The 18,483-nt window shown below is 44.3% G+C and overlaps 1 protein-coding gene across 1 annotated transcript in view; it reads left to right on the forward strand.

Moving 5' to 3' along the window:
- USP24 (ubiquitin specific peptidase 24) overlaps positions 1 to 18,483 on the forward strand; it is a 215,226-nt gene that overhangs the window by 152,935 nt on the left and 43,808 nt on the right. The window contains exons 43-49 of the mRNA XM_082264831.1: positions 2,747 to 2,872; positions 3,787 to 3,885; positions 4,384 to 4,466; positions 9,287 to 9,428; positions 9,647 to 9,766; positions 12,206 to 12,423; positions 16,587 to 16,711. Coding sequence (XP_082120957.1) covers positions 2,747 to 2,872; positions 3,787 to 3,885; positions 4,384 to 4,466; positions 9,287 to 9,428; positions 9,647 to 9,766; positions 12,206 to 12,423; positions 16,587 to 16,711 — 913 coding nt within the window. The remainder of the gene's footprint in view (positions 1 to 2,746; positions 2,873 to 3,786; positions 3,886 to 4,383; positions 4,467 to 9,286; positions 9,429 to 9,646; positions 9,767 to 12,205; positions 12,424 to 16,586; positions 16,712 to 18,483) is intronic.

The following is an 18,483-nucleotide window of genomic DNA, read 5'->3' on the forward strand; positions in this document are numbered from 1 at the left end:
TCCGGTTAAACCCCCCCCCCTCCCAGTGTCCTTTATACTGTCAGTGCATTTTTTTTTTTTTTTAAACACGGATCACTGTATTGGTGTCATTGGTCCCCAAAAAGTGTCACTGAATGTCAGATTTGTCCGCCGCAATGTCGCAGTCCCGCTAAAAATCGCCGATCGCCGCCATGAATGGTAAAAAAAAATAAAAATTGCATAAAATACCATAGTTTGTAGACACAATAACTTTTGTGCAAACCAATCAAAAAAAAAAAAAAAAAAAAAATATATATATATATATATATATATATATATATATATAATTGTATTTTTTTTTTACCAAAAACATGTAGCAGAATACATATTGGCCTAAATTGATGAAGAAATTTGATTTTTTTTTTTTTTTTTTATTGGATATGTTTTATAGCAGAAAGTAAAAAATGTTATTTTATTTTTTTTTTCAAAATTGTCGCTCTTTTTTTGTTTTATAGCTCAAAAAATAAAAACCGCAGAGGTGATCAAACACCACCAAAAGAAAGCTCTATTTTTGGGGGGATAAAAAGGACATCAATTTTATTTGCAAAAAGGGGGGAGGTTTGGGACTTTAAATGAGGCGCTTGGTACAAAACCAAGTACCTCCATCCCTGTTAAATATATAATGAAAGGGGGGTCGAGACTTTGAATGAGGCATGTGACACGGCCAATTGGAATAAAAAGCATATTTATTGTTGCAATAACATATGTTATTGCAACAGTAAATATGCTTTTTATTCCAATTGGCCGTGTCACATGCCTCATTCAAAGTCTCGACCCCCCCTTTCATTATCAATTTTATTTGGGTACAGTGTCGTCCGAATGCACAATTGTCAGTTAAATTAACGCAGTGCCGTATTGCAAAAAAAAGGGCCTGGTCAGGAAGGGGTTAAAATCTTCCTGGGCTAAAGTGGCCAGTAATGGTGACCATCAGGAACTTATAGTGGCACTGCGGTATTGCGGTGGACAATCTGACACTTTGTGGGAACCAGTGACACTAATGCAGTGATCGGTGCTAAAAATGTGCACTGTCGTTGTACTAATGACACTGGCTGGGAAGGGGTTAAACATCTAGGGTGATCAAAGGGTTAAATGTGTGCCTAGCCAGTTTTCTTGTGTACTATGTGTGGTGCTTTTACTAAGGTAAGTGATGGATTTTATTCCCTGCTTTGCAGGGAAAGAAAATTCATCACTTCCTCCCTGTCCGAATGGAGCCCTGCCTTGTTTAAATAGGCAGAGCTCCGTTCTCTGTATTTGCCCTATGATCTGCGGGTGTCAGCAGACCTCCATTCGCCAGCACCCGGTGATCTGCTTCTGCTGCGATAAATCACTGCAGAAGTGGCGCACCCCCCCTTCCTATAAGTGCAGAATCACGTGTATGTATACTTGATTCCGCACATCCCAGCTGCCCTGTAGCAGTAAATCTGCTTTGGAGCTGTTTGGATAATAAAGGAAATTGCGCCTCTCCCTACTTGATATAGGGTCCCCTAGGTAGAGCTGCCTTTAATTTAAGTAGTAGATACTTAAATAAAAAATGAAGGTAAACAGTGAGGCGCTACTACTGGTTGATGCACCAAAACATAAAAATAATAATATAATCCGTGCTAAATGTTACTCTGTATAAAACATACAAAAATGTAGCTAGAATAAAAAAGTATAAAATATATAAAGTGCTGTGCAATCAGTGCTGAATTAATCAAAAGTGCTTAAATAACCATCAAAATGTTGGCTAATTGTGCAAAAATGTGAAAAGATGAATATAATGTGCAATGTGTAATACATATATATATATGAAGTGCAACAAGCTGTATATGCAAACTAGATATGGTGCGAAATAATAAAATAGATATAGGTGCAAAAAATAAATAAATAAAACTGCATGCACCACCCAATATCACTACCATAAAGTGATGTAAGTGCTCAGTGTTTCCTCAGATTATTGTTCTAAATAAACAGTTTATGATCAATGTTTCAAGTCCATAAGGCAGTTGTGATAGGTCTTATTTTCCACGCTGGTGCTAATGTTGCTTTGGAGCTGTTGGCAAGTGGGTAATATTTTAAGATGCGGAAAATCTTTCAGCTTCTTTCCACCAGCATTCACCATTAAAGTTCCCCTTCCATACGGATTGATTATGATAAGTGACCATTTAGTCCCCGTTCACACTGGGGCGACCTGTGAGGCGACCTGGTCGCCTGACAGGTCGCCGTAGGTCACCTTCCATAGAGAAGCTGCGGACCCGTTCTAATAGGAGTGACACAAGTCGCTCCGACTTAGAAAAAGGGTCCAGAGCTTCTTTGGGGCGACCATCATAGACTTCAATGTTATGAAGTCCGTGCCGGCCGCTCCGAGGTCGCGGCGCGCTGCTCGCACCGCGACCTCGGAGGTCGCCCCGGGAAGTCGGATCGCCCCAGTGTGAACGGGGCCTAACTTGTTGTTTGTTTTTGTTTTGTTTTTTTTGTTTTTTTTTATCATTGTGTCCTGTTCTTGTTTAATGGGGGACACAGTGTTATTTTTGGGCTGTATGCCCTCAATATAGGATAGTGGACACTTTCCTACTCCACTATTGGATATACCCACTACACCATACGCTGGCTCACTGGTGCTTTGGCAATAATGGTTTAAATTTAGTATCGTGACCGTGCCCCTTTTTTTTTTTTTTTCTTCGATAATATTTTCAGATGATTGTTTTAGTATATATTTTGAGCTTTTAGGATTTATTGTGTCATTCAGACCTTGCTGTCTATGGAAGATGAAACGGATAATCCTGATGAGAGTGTCTTCTATCAAGTCCAGTCTCTGTTTGGTCACCTGATGGAGAGCAAGCTGCAGTACTATGTGCCTGAGAACTTCTGGAAGGTGTGTGTTCACCCCCCCCCACCACACACACACACAGCAAACAAAATATTTAGCCAATATAAAATTGATTTCATGGATTAAAAAGAATATCTCCGGGGTTTAAAAAAATATATTTTTAAACCCCGGAGCTTTAAAATACCCGAGTGTAAAAATCTAGCCAATCGGCTTCTTTTTTACCAAAGCTTAATTTAACATGCTGAATTTAGAAAGTATTTGGCTACCATGCACAGCTGCTCCAGATTTTGTACTCTCCAGTTTTAGCAAATCAACCCCCTTTGTGTGAAGGTGGGAGAAAACAGAGAGAGGGTGGTGTGCATATAGGGTTCACATAGAGCAAGAGCTATCCGTAGGGGTTTACTACACAGGGGAAGAGGCGTCCGCAGGGGGTTTGTGCAGGCGAAGAGGCGCCCGCAGGGGTTTACGCAGGCGAAGAGGCGCCCGCAGGGGTTTACGCAGGCGAAGAGGCGCCCGCAGGGGTTTACGCAGGCGAAGAGGCGCCCGCAGGGGTTTACGCAGGCGAAGAGGCGCCCGCAGGGGTTTACGCAGGCGAAGAGGCGCCCGCAGGGGTTTACGCAGGCGAAGAGGCGCCCGCAGGGGATTTGAATACAGTGATGGGTTGTGGAAAATGGGCATCATAGGCCAGATCCTCAGTAGAGAATAGGAACAACTGGGAAGGGCTAGTTCTGAAAATAGCCGTGTTTGTGGTACAGTTTGGTAAAACATGTCATAGGTTTCATAGTCCTCATGCTGAATACATTCGAAATGGCAAGTCCCTTTTTTCAGGCACATCATAAACAGGTAGGCTTTCTATCAGTCAGAGAACCCAAAGACGTGTGGAGCGCTCTGCTGTAACAATGTCACGATATAGGGTATCAGTGACCGTGTGTAATCCAGATTTCATCCACCATACTTAGATCTTCAAGATGTGGAACAAAGAGCTCTATGTCCGGGAGCAGCAAGACGCCTATGAGTTCTTCACAAGCCTTATTGATCAGATGGACGAATATCTCAAGGTGATATGCCCAACAACAATCAATATTATATATTATCTGACACCCAATTCAAAGTCTCCTGATAATTTTCCCTAAAGACATATGGAGGGGGGACAGCTAACACTGGATTGCAGGCCTGATTCCTAGAAGAAAAGACATTAAAATGCTGTAATCCATTTATCTTTCACTCACTCCTCCCAGATTCTTTTATCCTGATTTTCTGAATTCCCCCATCCTAGGTCTACCGACTTGAAATCTCTGTTCATTTCCCTGTCCCCTGGTCAGGCGGTCACCCAGTTCTTACTCAGGCTCCATTGAAGCTTTCTTCTTTTCCCTACACTGCTATTGGCCTGCACAGTATTGGCAGGTGTCCCCATTTCTCCACTGCCGATACCCTATAACTGACAGGCAAAAGGGGGGGGGGCTTAAAAATTGTGCCTTTTGGACCTGATCAATATCTGCTTTAGATCAGCGCAATATATTCGTTCCTTTACCAACTTTTTCTAACTTAATTTTCAGAAAATGGGACGAGATCAGCTGTTCAAGAATACTTTTCAAGGCATCTACTCAGATCAGAAGATCTGCAAAGATTGCCCGCACAGGTAAGTGCAGACTGTGCTGGTTATCAAGTAGTTTGGTGTGACTTAAGTGCTGTGAACACCATGCAGTGCTTCCACATGAATAAATAGCACAAATGTGCTCTTCCACCCAGGTGAATGGCTGCAATGCGCGTTCACCTGAATTCAAACAAAATGAATGCCTTTTAAATCTTGTAGCCTTGCCTACGGTGGAGTTTATGGGTGTCTTCATAGAGCGCAGCTCATATAGAGTATAAAATGTAAAGGGAGAACAATATTTCAGGTAAATCCATCAAGTTTATTAATATATTTTAAGTCTCACTTCCATATAAAATTGGAATTGAAGATCCTACTGCTCTGATCTAGAACCCCTCCAAATAGGCAGCCCCAGCCCATCAGTCCATGGGAGATGCAAAGCCTTCGAGACTGACTTACAACCTGGCCGGATGATCAGCTGCTTCCATGGATGATCGGTGCAGGAGAAAGCCTTGCGTCACTAAGCTTTTCCTACGCGTTGCATCAGACGTGACTTCCTCAGTGTCTGTCTGTGACGCAACGCGTAGGAGGAGCTTAGGGATAGAGCTTAAATAGAGTTTACTTTTGGTGGTATGTGATCACCACTGGGTTTTTTATTTTTTAATATATAAACCAGTGGTTCTTAACCTTGTTGGAGGTACTGAACCCCACCAGTTTCATATGCGCATTCACCGAACCCTTCTTAATTGGAAAAATAAAATATAATTTTCTCTAGCGCTCATCGACAGACGTAGTCCTCGGTGATACACCACCTTCGGGTTATGTTACCTCCGCAGGAGCAGGACTAGACAGGAAATTAAAAAGCTCTGGCCACACCCTAGGGGCAGTCCCAGAGGGTATATCCTCTCTCTCTCTGCCTCAGCAAATCAGTTATTTTCTGTCTAGTTAGGAGAAACCCGAAGCAAAGGAGTACACAGCCTGAAGGTGCGCCCCCACCCGGTTTCAGGGTGGGGGGACGTTTTCACCGGTATTCAGGACATTAGATCGAGCATCAACCACTACTACCGGTGCGATTCTTCCCTTCCAACATTTAAGTACCACAGGAAGCGGTAGTTACCGTTCCCTGAAAAGATCTTTTCCTTTACCTTTTCCTAAGATTAGTCCCGATACCTCACAGGAATCGGATCTGGTTGACCAGATAGGCCAAGTAGCCTCTAGTCGGGTGACTTCGGTCCCTGAGGTTCAACCAGAAAAGATCACCCTTCCTGATAGCAATCAGGTATCTGATAAATGTGTGGGAACAGAAAACGACCAGACTTTCTCGGATGGTCGGGGCCAGATACCTCTAGGGACGCCTGGTTCAGATCCAATCAGCGCCAGTGGTCCTAGAAATTCTAGGCTGGCCTCCTCAAGCCGGCCTGGCCGACTTGGACATGTTAGTCGCAGACGTTCCGTGGGAACTTCGTCTCAGGGAGTGTCTGTGGTCTCAAGGACCAATTTACCTTCGTGCTTTACAGTCGCTGGTTTTAATGGCCTGGCCATTGAGACCCAAGTACTGAAGGACAGAGGTTTGTCTACTTCAGTCATTCCTACCCTTATTAAAGCAAGGAAAGCGACTTCCAGCAAAGTCTATTATCACACATGGAAGACTTATATTGCGTGGTGCGAATCTTTAGGATTTCCTCCACGTACCTATTCGGTGACTCGAATATTGGCCTTTTTGCAACAAGGGGTTGAGCAGAAGCTAGCCTTGAGCACCATCAAGGGTCAAGTTTCAGCATTAGCAATCTTCTTTCAGAAGCCTTTAGCTACCAAATCCTTGGTGCGGAATTTCATCCAGGGGGTGCGGCACCTGGCTCCTCCAGTCCGCGCGCCCTTACCGCCCTGGGATCTTAATTTGGTTTTGTCGGTTCTACAGAAACCTCCCTTTGAAAACATCAGGGAGATTCCCTTGCTTACTCTATCCCAGAAGGTGGCCTTCTTGGTGGCTATTACTTCTGCTCGCAGGGTGTCAGAACTGGCTGCATTATCATGCCAGTCACCATACCTAGTGATTCATAGGGATAAGGTAGTACTTCATCCTAAGCCATCTTTTCTTCCCAAGGTGGTTTCAGATTTTCATCTGAATGAAGATATTGTACTACCTTCCTTGTGTCCTCAGCCCAAGCATCATTGGGAACATGCGTTGCATTCCTTAGATGTGGTTCGGGCAATCAGGGTATACCTGAAAGCTACGGAATCATTCCGTAAGACGGATTCACTTTTTGTGATCACGGATGGCCCCAGAAAGGGTTTGCCTGCATCTGCCGCGACCATTGCCAAATGGATTAGACAAACGGTGGTACAGGCTTATTCTATTAAGGGTCAGAGTCCTCCGTTCCCTGTTAGGGCGCACTCCACTCGAGCGCTCAGTACTTCCTGGGCCTTTCGCCATCAGGCGTCAGTGGTCCAGGTATGTAAGGCGGCCACCTGGTCGTCGGTACATACCTTTACAAAATTCTATAAAATTGATGTGACGGCATCGGCGGATGCCTCATTTGGCCGCAAGGTTTTGCAGGCCGCAATTTGAGGAGACCGGTGGTCTACCTCGAGGGTTTTTTTCTGTTTGGAAAAAAAAAAAAAAAAAAATTGTTTTCTCTTTTTTTGGTTGAGTCTCATCATTAAGGATGAGCATTGTAAACTTCTAGTTGGCACCGGTTGGGCCTTCTAGATTGGGATTGATTTCCATTTTCCCACCCCTCAGTTGTGATACTGCTCTGGGACGTCCCGAAGGTGGTGTATCACCGAGGACTACGTCTGTCGATGAGCGCTAGAGAAAAATGGATTTTTGTAAAATCTTACCGTAAAATCCTTTTCTCTTAGCTCATCGACAGACGTAGTCCCCGCCCCTCTGTTTTGGAGTTGGGTTGGGTTAAATTCTCTAAGCACTGCTTTTTCACATAACTGATTTGCTGAGGCAGAGAGAGAGAGGATATACCCTCTGGGACTGCCCCTAGGGTGTGGCCAGAGCTTTTTAATTTCCTGTCTAGTCCTGCTCCTGCGGAGGTAACATAACCCGAAGGTGGTGTATCACCGAGGACTACGTCTGTCGATGAGCTAAGAGAAAAGGATTTTACGGTAAGATTTTACAAAAATCCATTTTTTTCAAATTCAAGACATAGGTATATATACATATACATAAAATGAACAAAACCATTAAAGAACAAAAGAACAAAACCATTAAAACATGATTTTCACACAAAAACATAATAATGAATATTTACTGCAAATCAGTGTGACTTCTGCTGTTGTCTTTCAGAGACCAGTTCAGAAATTACCTCCGCCGAACCCGCAAGACTGACTCACCGAACCCCTGGGGTTCGATCGAACCCAGGTTAAGAACCACTGATATAAACGAAGAAATACCGACAATTTTGAAAAAAAAAAAAAACGTTTTTTTTTCTTTCTGCTATAAAACATCTCCAATAAAAATGGGATATATAGCGGATTTTTTTTAATTTTTTTTTTTTTATATATACTAGTAATGGTGATCAGAGACTTACAGTGGGACAGTGGGACGGCGAACAATCGCACACTGACACTTGTGGGAACAAACTACTACTGACATCACCAGTGACGCTAATACAGTGCTAATATGCACAGTCACTGTACTAATGACACTGGCTGGAAAGGGGTTAACATATAAGGCGATCAAGAAGTTAAATATGTGCCTAAAAATGTGTGTGTGTGCGTTGCTTTTACTATTTTTCATTCCCTACTTAACAGCTAGATCCCCTGTCACTGAACACATCTCTGTGCTGCTTACACTTACAGAGCTGTCTTCCGTGAGAGCTGATTACCTGGTGCTGGCAGTAAATCATTGGCTGGGACCCAGTGATCGGCATGTGCTTAGACGTGGGGACGACCCCCTACCCCAAATTGCAGAATCATGAATATATACTTGATTCTGCACAGCCGCAGTATATGTACCGTGTGCAGTCAGCAAGTGGTTTAAATTACAGACTATCATTTTTTTGCATTGTGGGAGGGAAGTGTGATGGGCCCAACGCACAATGTGCTTGCGTTCTGTCAGTATACGGCTTCCTCCAGGCTTGAGCATAGATATCAGATATTCTAGCCGCGTATTGTAACCAAGAACTAGACAGCACTCGTTTTAAGCTGCAAACTCTGAAACTGATTTATTGAACAAGAATACAAACCTTTTATACTCTTGAGAAGTACGTCAGTCACTACATGAACAATGACCCGAATATTTACCCAAACCATCACACAATGGTTTAGATAATGAGAAAGGGCTGACTCATGGATAAATCCCCCTTTAGCAACTACTTTAGCTAACAAGGATATCATTAACATGCTAATTTACTTAGCACTTCAGCCTAGGTGGAGTACATGGAATCCACATCTAAACAATGTTTTGATTATTTAGGAATTACAGACTTAATGGCAATGGTCTACAACAGGCTATAGGTCTCAGTGTGAAGTGGGATTAAATCTTCATATTTTTCTTCAGCTATATTGTGGATAAATATTACTGTCCCATTTGAAGTAATCCAAACCATATTCTCAGTGTCCATTATGTAGTTGTCTATCATTTTCCTGGTCACCCTGTGCCCCTATTAGACACAGGGTGACTTACACATAAGAGGGGCCTAGGGAGCCGAGAGAGGGATTTCTCAACCTCTCTAAGGTAAGTTGGGTTCCACAGCCCCCCCCCAACCAAAGTGACTCCCGTCACAGAAAGCGGAGCACCAAGTGGAAGCCTTTGCATATGTAGGGAGAACATACATACACCATGCAGTTGGTGCCCCGTTTGAGATCTGGTTTTATACGTGTATATGATGTATGAAATTCTCGGTACGTTTCAGGTATGAGAGAGAAGAGGCTTTTATGGCTTTGAATTTAGGAGTGACGTCCTGCCAGAGTCTGGAAATCTCCCTGGATCAGTTTGTGCGCGGCGAGGTGCTGGAGGGCAGCAATGCATACTACTGCGAGAAGTGCAAAGAAAAGGTGAGCAGATTCCGCTTCTGTTTTATGTTGTAGACCAGGGGGGCAAGCTCCTCCCAAAACGGTTACTGGGGAGCTGAATCATGTGCTGCCTTCTATAAATCTGAATCCAGCTGTGAGAGTGAAGCCATTATTGTGGCCTTGTGTGAATGGCAAACTGCAGGGAATTATCACTGAGAAGAGGCTGCAGGATAATTCAGTTGCCTCTCTCCCTTCTTTAGAGAACGACCGTAAAGAGAACCTGTATCAAATCCCTACCCAGCGTCCTCGTTATTCATTTAATGAGATTTGGATTTGACTGGGAAAGCGGACGATCCATTAAATATGACGAGCAGATCAAGGTAAGACAAGACCTGTTTGTGTTAGACCATCTCTGCACATCCAAAGATGCCCTGTATCAGTGATGGCAAACCTTGGCACCCCAGATGTTTTGGAACTACATTTCCCATGATGCTCAGTTACACTGCAGAGTGCATGAGCATCATGGGAAATGTAGTTCCAAAACATCTCGGGTGCCAAGGTTCGCTATCACTGCCCTATATCCTCCTAAACCTGCAAACTAGGCAGATGCCGAAACCCAGGAGCCATGTGGTCACAGGAAAAAGACCGCACACAGATGACATCTAGAATATCCAGTTGAAGAGGCGCTCCTGTTACACCCCCCCCCCCAAAAAAAAAATATCAATAATATAAATAGCTGCTGACTTTTAATAAGAACACTTACCTGTCCTTAGATCCAGCGATGTCCTCACCTGAGACGATTCTTCAATTGGCTTTGGGTGCAGGTACCTGCATTTTGGGTAAGGGAAACCGGCAGTTGAAGCCTTGTGGCTTCACAGCTGGCTTTCAACTGCGCATGTGTGAGCCATGCTACACTTTTTGATTGGTCCTGCAGTCTTCTGGGACCTGTGATGTGTTTCAGAAGGCTACAAGTGAAGGGGGGGGGGGCGAACTTCTGCTTAGATAGTCTGACCGGAAGTGGGGGACCATTTACCTGTTAAAATCAAACTACCCCCCCCCAAAAAAAAAAAATGTGCCAAATGTAAAGGAGGGGGCAGGGAAGAGCAGAACCTCCCCTTTTGGGTGAAGTTCTGCCTTATCTTTATTAAACAAGCAACATATAGCTGACCTCCTAAATAAGGCCACCCTTCACTTTGCCTAGGCAATGCACTCTAAGTGAAACCGGTCAAAATTAGGTAGCCACTCCCAACAAACCCCCCAAAAAAGGGTTCCAAATATGGGGGGGAAACTTTGCCTATGCGATCTAAGTGGAACCTGTCAAAACTAAGTAGTCACTCCAACAAACCCCTCCAAAAAAGTGTTCCAAATATAGGGGGGGAGGGGGCAAACTTTGCCTATGCGATCCACGTGGAACCTGTCAAAACTAGGTACCCACTCCCAACAACCCCCCCCCAAAAAAAATGTTCCAAACATAGAGGGGGGAAGGAAATTATTCTAGGAAAGCCCTGCTTGTTTCGTACATCCAATCCTATGCAAGGAAAATTTTCCCAGTATTCTATGGGAATAATTGGCTAATTGTGTTAATTGGCTTTTACTTAACTGACCCAAAATTGGCTGGTGGGCATGGCATGTTGGCGGTTGTAAGTTTCCTTTCCATCAAGCAAGTGCTGGCCGACAGTGGACTGGTGATGCAAAAGGCCTTATAACCTACAGGGCATCCAAAAAGTATTCACAGCACTTCACTTTTTCCACATTTTATGTTACAGCCTTATTCTGAAATGGAATAAATTAATTATTTTCCTCCAAAATTCTACAAACAATACCCCATAATGACAATGTGAAAGAAGTTTGTTTGAAATCTTTGCAAATTTATTAAAAAACAAAAGAAAAAAATCACATGTACATAAATATTAATACATTTGCAAAGATTTCAAACAAACTTCTTTTATGTTATCTGTCAGGTCACCTATGGCCAGGTGACAACTGCACCCTGTTAGAGGCAGGGGTGCAGTGCAAGGTAGTGAACCCGATAGCTGACTGCTGCGGATGGACCGGAAAGTGAGCCCAAGATTCCCCAGGGCGCGAAGTCGAAGACCCAGCAGGTGTTCACCAGAGCCTCTAGTGGTGAGGATGGATTTGGATGCAGCTGGTCCCAGGTCGCAGCCCCTGGGGTCCCCCGGGCCACGCTCCGTAGGGAGAGAGGGGAAGCAGCCACTCAGGACACCAGGGATAGTGATGGGTAAGCCGAGGTCGGGACAACAGGCAGACGAGGGTAACCAAGGGATAGGCCAAAGGTCAGGGTCACAGACAAACAGGAATAGTCAGAGACGAGCCAAAGTCGGTACACAGAAAGGTAGATCAAGTACACAGCAGACAGGAACACAAACTAACAAACACTGTTGAACAGCAAAGCAGACCTGCAGTGCGCTGGTTAATATAGACTTCCTGTGATGGCCTGGGGTGGAGCCAAACAGGGAAGAGAGATGATAAAAGCAGCCAGAAGGAAGAGCCAGAAGGTAAGCTGCCAGACACTATTGCATATCCATGACATTATCATTATGGGGGATTGTTTGTAGAATTCTGAAGAAAATAATGAATTTAATCCATTTTGGAAAAAGACTGTAACATTTCAAAATGTGGAAAAAATGAAGCGCTGTGAATACTTTCCGGATACACTGTATGTCAGAGCTATTTACATGAACAGTTTCCATGATAGAAAAATCATTAAATGCATTCGAGTGTCAACGGTATTCGTTTCAGAATCATGCAGAAGGCAGATTTTTCTTTGTCTGACCTTTACTCTCCATTCTTTTCTCTAGTTCCCTTGGATGTTAAACATGGAGCCGTATACAGTCTCAGGCATGGCACGGCAAGACTCTTCCTCCGAGGTCGGTGAAAACGGAAGACCCACGGATCCCGGAGGAAGTTCCCCGCGCAAGAAAGTGGCGCCAACAGAAAACTACGAGCTGACCGGCGTCATTGTGCACAGCGGTCAGGCTCATGCTGGACATTATTATTCCTTCATCAAAGACCGACGGTAATCCAACAAATCTGTCATCTGTACTGCCCACATGTTCGTTCAGTGGCACACATGGAGTTGTTTGCAGTACACAATGGTTAATACCAATTGGTACCAAGCCAATGTATGCAGCTGGTACTATCAGGTCCTGATCTGCCTGTGTATATTATCAGAGGCATTAATCCTGGACAGTACAAGATATTGTTGATTTATGTCAATCTATGAAAAGCAGAGATTGCATTATGATGGCGGGTATTGGGCCTTTCAAACACTTCTTTAAGGTATTCTTATAAAACTGTATTATACAGCCAATTTTATAATAGACATTTTAAGTTGCCTGCCTTTAGAAAAGCATTTTCTGTGGGCTCCTCTGAAAATAGATGCACCCTACTTGCTGAGGGCTGAACTTCTTGACTTGGGGCTAAACCCCTCCCTCTGCGCTTAAACTTAAAATCCAGATTCCAGTCATTGCATATTTTTTTTTGTTTGTTTTTTTGATCTCTGACCGTATTATTTTAACCACTTTTGGACCGGAAGGATTTGCCCCCTTAAAGCGGTAGTATCCCGCTTTTTGACACTTTTACCTACAGGTAAGCCTATAATAAGGCTTACCTGTATGTACAAATAATATCTCCTAAACCGGCAGCGGCGCATGCGCTCTGAAGGTCCGGGGGACCTTCAATTAAGTTGCCGGGAGCTTGCCGGAAAAATCACTCCCGAGCCGCCGGACCCGGAAGAGACGACGAGGGACCATGGCAGCGCCCGCAGCGATGTCCGGGGGTCCGTGTCGGGGCTTCGTTTTAAGGTAAGTTACACATAATGGGCTAGTATGCGATGCATACTAGCTCATTATGCCTTTGTCTTGCAGGTTTTTTTTTTTATTTTTTTTTTTTTTTTTATAGAGTTTACAACCGCTTTAATGACCAGACCATTTTTTGCAATTCCCCAAAAATTTAAAAATCTAAATTTTTTTAACCTTTTAGGCCAATTTGTTTTCTGCTACATATTTATGGTTAAAAAAATCGCAATAAGTGTATTTTGATTGGTTTGCGCAAAAGTTATCGCGTCTACAAACTAGGGGAAAGATTTGTCATTTTTATTTATTTTTACTAGTAATGGCGGCGATCTGTGATTTTTTTTTTTTTTTTTTTTTTTTTTTTTTTGCGGGACTGTGACGTTGCGGCGGACAGATTGGACCCCTAACTGACATTTTTTACACTTTTGGGGGTACCAGTGACATTACTACAGTAATCAGTGCTAAAAATATGCACTGTTACTGTAATAATGACACTGGCAGGGAAGGGGTTAACACAGTAAGTGATCAAGGGGTTAAATGTGAGCCTAGGGGAGTGATTCTAACTAAGGGGGTGTGGCTTGTTAAATTACCATAGAGACCTGTGTTTCTATATAGAAGGATCACATGGGCTCTGTAATCATTCCAGAGAGAACGGTCAGATGTGTTTACAACAGCAGACCGCTCTTCTCTCTCAGCGGGGAGCTATCGTGGGTGTCAGGCGACAATCGGAGCCACCTGCCCCGTGCATTGGAGTCCCCGCTGCGGAGTGGGGGCTGGGGAGCGGCACGCACTCGCCCCCTAGCTGCCGGCGCGCGACTGACGTAGACCTACTTCAGTTCGCGCATGAGGGCCACCCTGCCACAGTAAATTGGCGGTGGGCGGTCCGGAAGCGGTTAAACTTAAAATCCCGATTCCAGTCATTGCATATTTTTTTGTTTGTTTTTTGATCTCTGACCGTATTATTTTAAATAAGTATAGTTTTTTTTTTTTTTTTAGTGTGATGCTGCAGATGTTTCCTGTCTTGCTCTAAGACTGAGAACTGAGCAATCACATGACTGCTGATTGCTCAGAAAGGAGAGTGGTGTCTTGTCAGTCACTGCTCCTCCGTTCTGCCCCTCCAGCGCTCACTGGATCACCGGGCAGGAGGAGGGGGGTGAAGGGCAGGAATTTTTTTGGCTCGCAGTCATGCGCTGATAGGCGGAGCCAACTGTCAAGCAGGCAGCCAGGTAGATTGTCAGGTAGATCCTGACAATATTGTCAGTATCCTTGCAGATCCTGGAGTGGCTCTGCTAGGTCAGCGGAGGACGGGCCTTGTTTGTTTTAAAATGGTTAAAAAAAATCTTTCATTCAGCCATGCCACCTTCCCCTTAGAAACAGGTCAGAAAATTTTAACCACTTCAATACCGGGCACTCCCAACCCCCCCCCCCCTCCTGCCCAGGCCAATTTTCTGCTTTTAGCGCTGTTGCATTTGGAATGACAATTGGGCGGTCATGCAACACTGTACCTAATGTAATTTTTTTTTCCCACAAATAGAGCTTTCTTTTGGTGGTGTTTGATCACCGCAAGGTTTTTTTATTTTTCGCCAAACAAATAAAAAAAGACCGAAAAGTTTTTAAAAAAAAAAAAAAAAAAAAGGTTTTCTCTGTCGCTCATTGACAGACGTAGTCTTCTTGATTCACATCAATTGGGATATGTTGTCTCCGCAGGAGTAGGACTAGGCAGAAAGAAAAAACGTTCTGGCTCCACCCTAGTGGCAGTCCCAGAGGGTATATCCTCCCTCTCTCTGCTACAAGGAATCAGTTTTTTTCTGTCTAGTCAGGAGTAAGGACCTAAGTTCCTTGCTGGGATCTTTTGGTCCTGGCAAGATTTTTTTCTAGAAAAAATATTTTTTTAGGTAGTTTTCTCCAGTGTTTTTTCCTGTGAGATCTTCAAGCAATTATGCCGGATCTGGGCGACACTAGTAGTCACCCCAGCCGGCCTACGAGCGCGCGCAGACCATTGCATCGCGCTTGGTCGGCCGCGTTGCCTGCATCTGCCGCGACTATTTCCAAATGGATCAGACAGACGGTGGTACAGGCTTATTCTATTAAGGGTCGGGAGCCCCCGTTCCCTGTTAAGGCGCACTCCACTCGGGCACTTAGTGCATCATGGGCCTTTCGCCATCAGGCGTCAGTGGTCCAGGTGTGCAAGACGGCTACCTGGTCGTCGGTGCATACCTTTACTAAACATTATAAAGTTGATGTAATGGCATCGTCTGATGCCTTGTTTGGCCGCAAGGTTTTGCAGGCCGCCATTTGAGGAGACCAGTGGTCTACCTCGAGGGTTTTTTTCCGTTGGAAATTTTTATTTGAGTCTCATTCTTTGTTTATAATGAGCCTTTAAAACTTCTAGTTGGCATCGGTTGGGCCTTCTAGATTGGATTTTGATTTCTGTCAATCCCACCCCTCATTTGTGGCACTGCTTCTGAATGTCCCAATTGATATGAATCAAGAAGACTACGTCTGTCAATGAGCGACAGAGAAAATCGGATTTTTGTAAGATCTTACCGTAAAATCCTTTTCTCTTAGCTCATTGACAGACGTAGTACCCGCCCCTCTATCATTGAGTTGGGTTGGGTTAAATTCTCTATTGCTGCTTTATAACAGAACTGATTCCTTGTAGCAGAGAGAGGGAGGATATACCCTCTGGGACTGCCCCTAGGGTGGAGCCAGAACGTTTTTTCTTTCTGCCTAGTCCTACTCCTGCGGAGACAACATAACCCAATTGATGTGAATCAAGAAGACTACGTCTGTCAATGAGCTAAGAGAAAAGGATTTTACGGTAAGATCTTACAAAAATCCGATTTTTTTTTTTTTTGTTGTTATAAAATTTTGTAAATAAATAATACGTTTTTTTTTTTTTCCTGCACTGATGATAATGAGGCACTAATATGCAGCACTGATAGGTAGCACTGATAGGCGGCACTGGCAGGCGACACTGATAGATGGCAATGATGGGCACTGGTGGGTGGCACTGACAGGCTCCCTGAGCACTGATTGGCATCCCTGGTGGCCATGGGTGAGCAATACCTGGTGCCTCTAGTGGCATCCCCCAAGGGTCTGCACTGGTAATCAATGCTTGCAGGTGCGCAGAGCGGCCTATCCTGCTGGAAGTCATATGACGCCCAGACAGGATAGAGCAACCACTTTGCGGCCATCATTTTGTTAGAGGACAGGCGGGAAGTGGTTAAATAAAAAAATGGGTATGCTGTGTGAATGGGAACCCATGACAAACATATAGTGGGTTTTTCTCAAGTTTGACTGCAAAAGTGGAAATACCCTCAAAGTTTTATGTTTCCTGCAATGTGTCTTCTATATAATCATTGTGTTGTGTTCTTCTTGGCAGGAGCTGTGGGAAAAGCAAATGGTTCAAGTTCAATGACACTGTGGTGGAGGAGTTTGATCTTACTGATGAGACGATTGAGTATGAATGCTTTGGTGGGGAGTACAGACCGAAGGTGTACGATCAGTGTAAGTTGGTGATTCGAATCCCACAAATACAAAAAAAATGTAATGTCTTCTTTTGGACAAGCGGTGGCACCATAGAGACTGGAAGGATCCCCATACTCTGCGTGAATTATAAGGGAGGTCCACTTTGTGACTCCAACCATAGGCATATGATGGCCATCTTCTGCTCCAGCCAAATATTTATTGTTGCTTCAGGCATTTTTATAGCGTTGTCGATCACCAGTCCCTACCCTCAAGGAGATTGCTTCCTAAGATCCTTATCCCACATACATACAACACACACTCAATATGGCCAATTATAGAGGGTTATGCTTTGTTCATACTTCATGTCTGAGGTTTACAACCACTTTAAATTAGGATTTAATGTGTTACTAAACCCAGGCGCCTGCATTCACTATATCTGGTTTCCCACAGAACATGGAAATGCAATTATTTTATTAAATATAAACTACCTAATACCTTTTTTTTATCAGCAGTATATAGCAGTCTTAGCAAAAAAACAAGAGAAGGAGGCACCGACCTAGTGCAATACCATAAAATATTTATTAAAGCGGAGTTCCACCCAAAAGTGGAACTTCCGCTTTAGGTATTCTAACCCCCTGACATGTCACATTTGGCATGTCATTTTTTTGGGGGGGGAGCGGGTACCTAGTTTTGACAGGTACCCGCTCCCACTTCCACTCGGAGCGCCGCGGCGCCCTGAGTGGAAGTTCTCCTCTCCCCCCTCCCTCCCTGCAATCTTCTGGGACATGTCAGAGGTCCCAGAAGATTGCCAGCCAATCACGGCGCGTAGCGCAACTCGCACATGCGCAGTGCGTACCCGGCTGTGAAGCCGCAAACTGCCACACCAGTGATGCCGGCGCCGCAGAGTAGAGAGGGAGAAGAGCGAGGCTTCGGGCGGCCGCATCGCCGCATCGCTGGACCGTTGGACAGGTGAGTGTGTGAGGCTGGAACTCCGCTTTAACAAATTGTTAAAACCACATCATGCATTATACTCACAAGAGTATGCTATGTAAAAGCAAAAACCAAAAGAGTTCCTTCGGCTGTCCAGAGACCACAGGACCATGATCCTTAGTAATGACAGGCGAACTTGAAGGTGGCCATAGGGCTAACTCGTTTCGAGGGAGAACCCTCTTCCTCAGAGCCATGGCTCCCTCGAAATGCGTTAGCCCTATGGACACCTTCAAGTTCGCCTGTCATTACTAAGGATCATGGTCCTGTGGTCTCTGGACAGCCGAAGGAACTCTTTTGGTTTTTGCTTTTACATAGCGTACTCTTGTGAGTATAATGCATGATGTGGTTTTAACAATTTGTCAATAAATATTTTATGGTATTACACTAGGTCGGTGCGCCCTTCTCTTGTTTTTTTGCTTTCAGTTAATGTGGCTACCCATCATCCTTAGAGGGCAGCAAGACTTCAGATGCCAACGATCTAGCCAATGCCTCTTTGGCCTACATGTAACATTTGAGCACAGGGGACATTTACTTGTCTTGTGTATATATACATATATATATATATATATACTTCTATCAGTGTCCAGACGAGCACTGGTTAAAGCTTGTAGGAGGAGTTTTCCTTCTCTGACTGTCCTATGAGACTCCTGACCCTCTGGACAGTGCTGATTGGCCCTGTACTGATCACGTGCACCCTCCCAAAATGAAAAAAAACTCTCTAGCAATACACACCAAACTGAGCCACGTGCTGATTGCCCCCAAGGCTCTGTACTATCAGCAGATTGGGGACAATGGAAGAAGTGGAGGACCATAGAAGATGG

Source organism: Pelophylax lessonae (assembly GCF_965119305.1).
Source record: "Pelophylax lessonae genome assembly, chromosome: 8".
Lineage (NCBI taxonomy): Eukaryota > Metazoa > Chordata > Amphibia > Anura > Ranidae > Pelophylax > Pelophylax lessonae.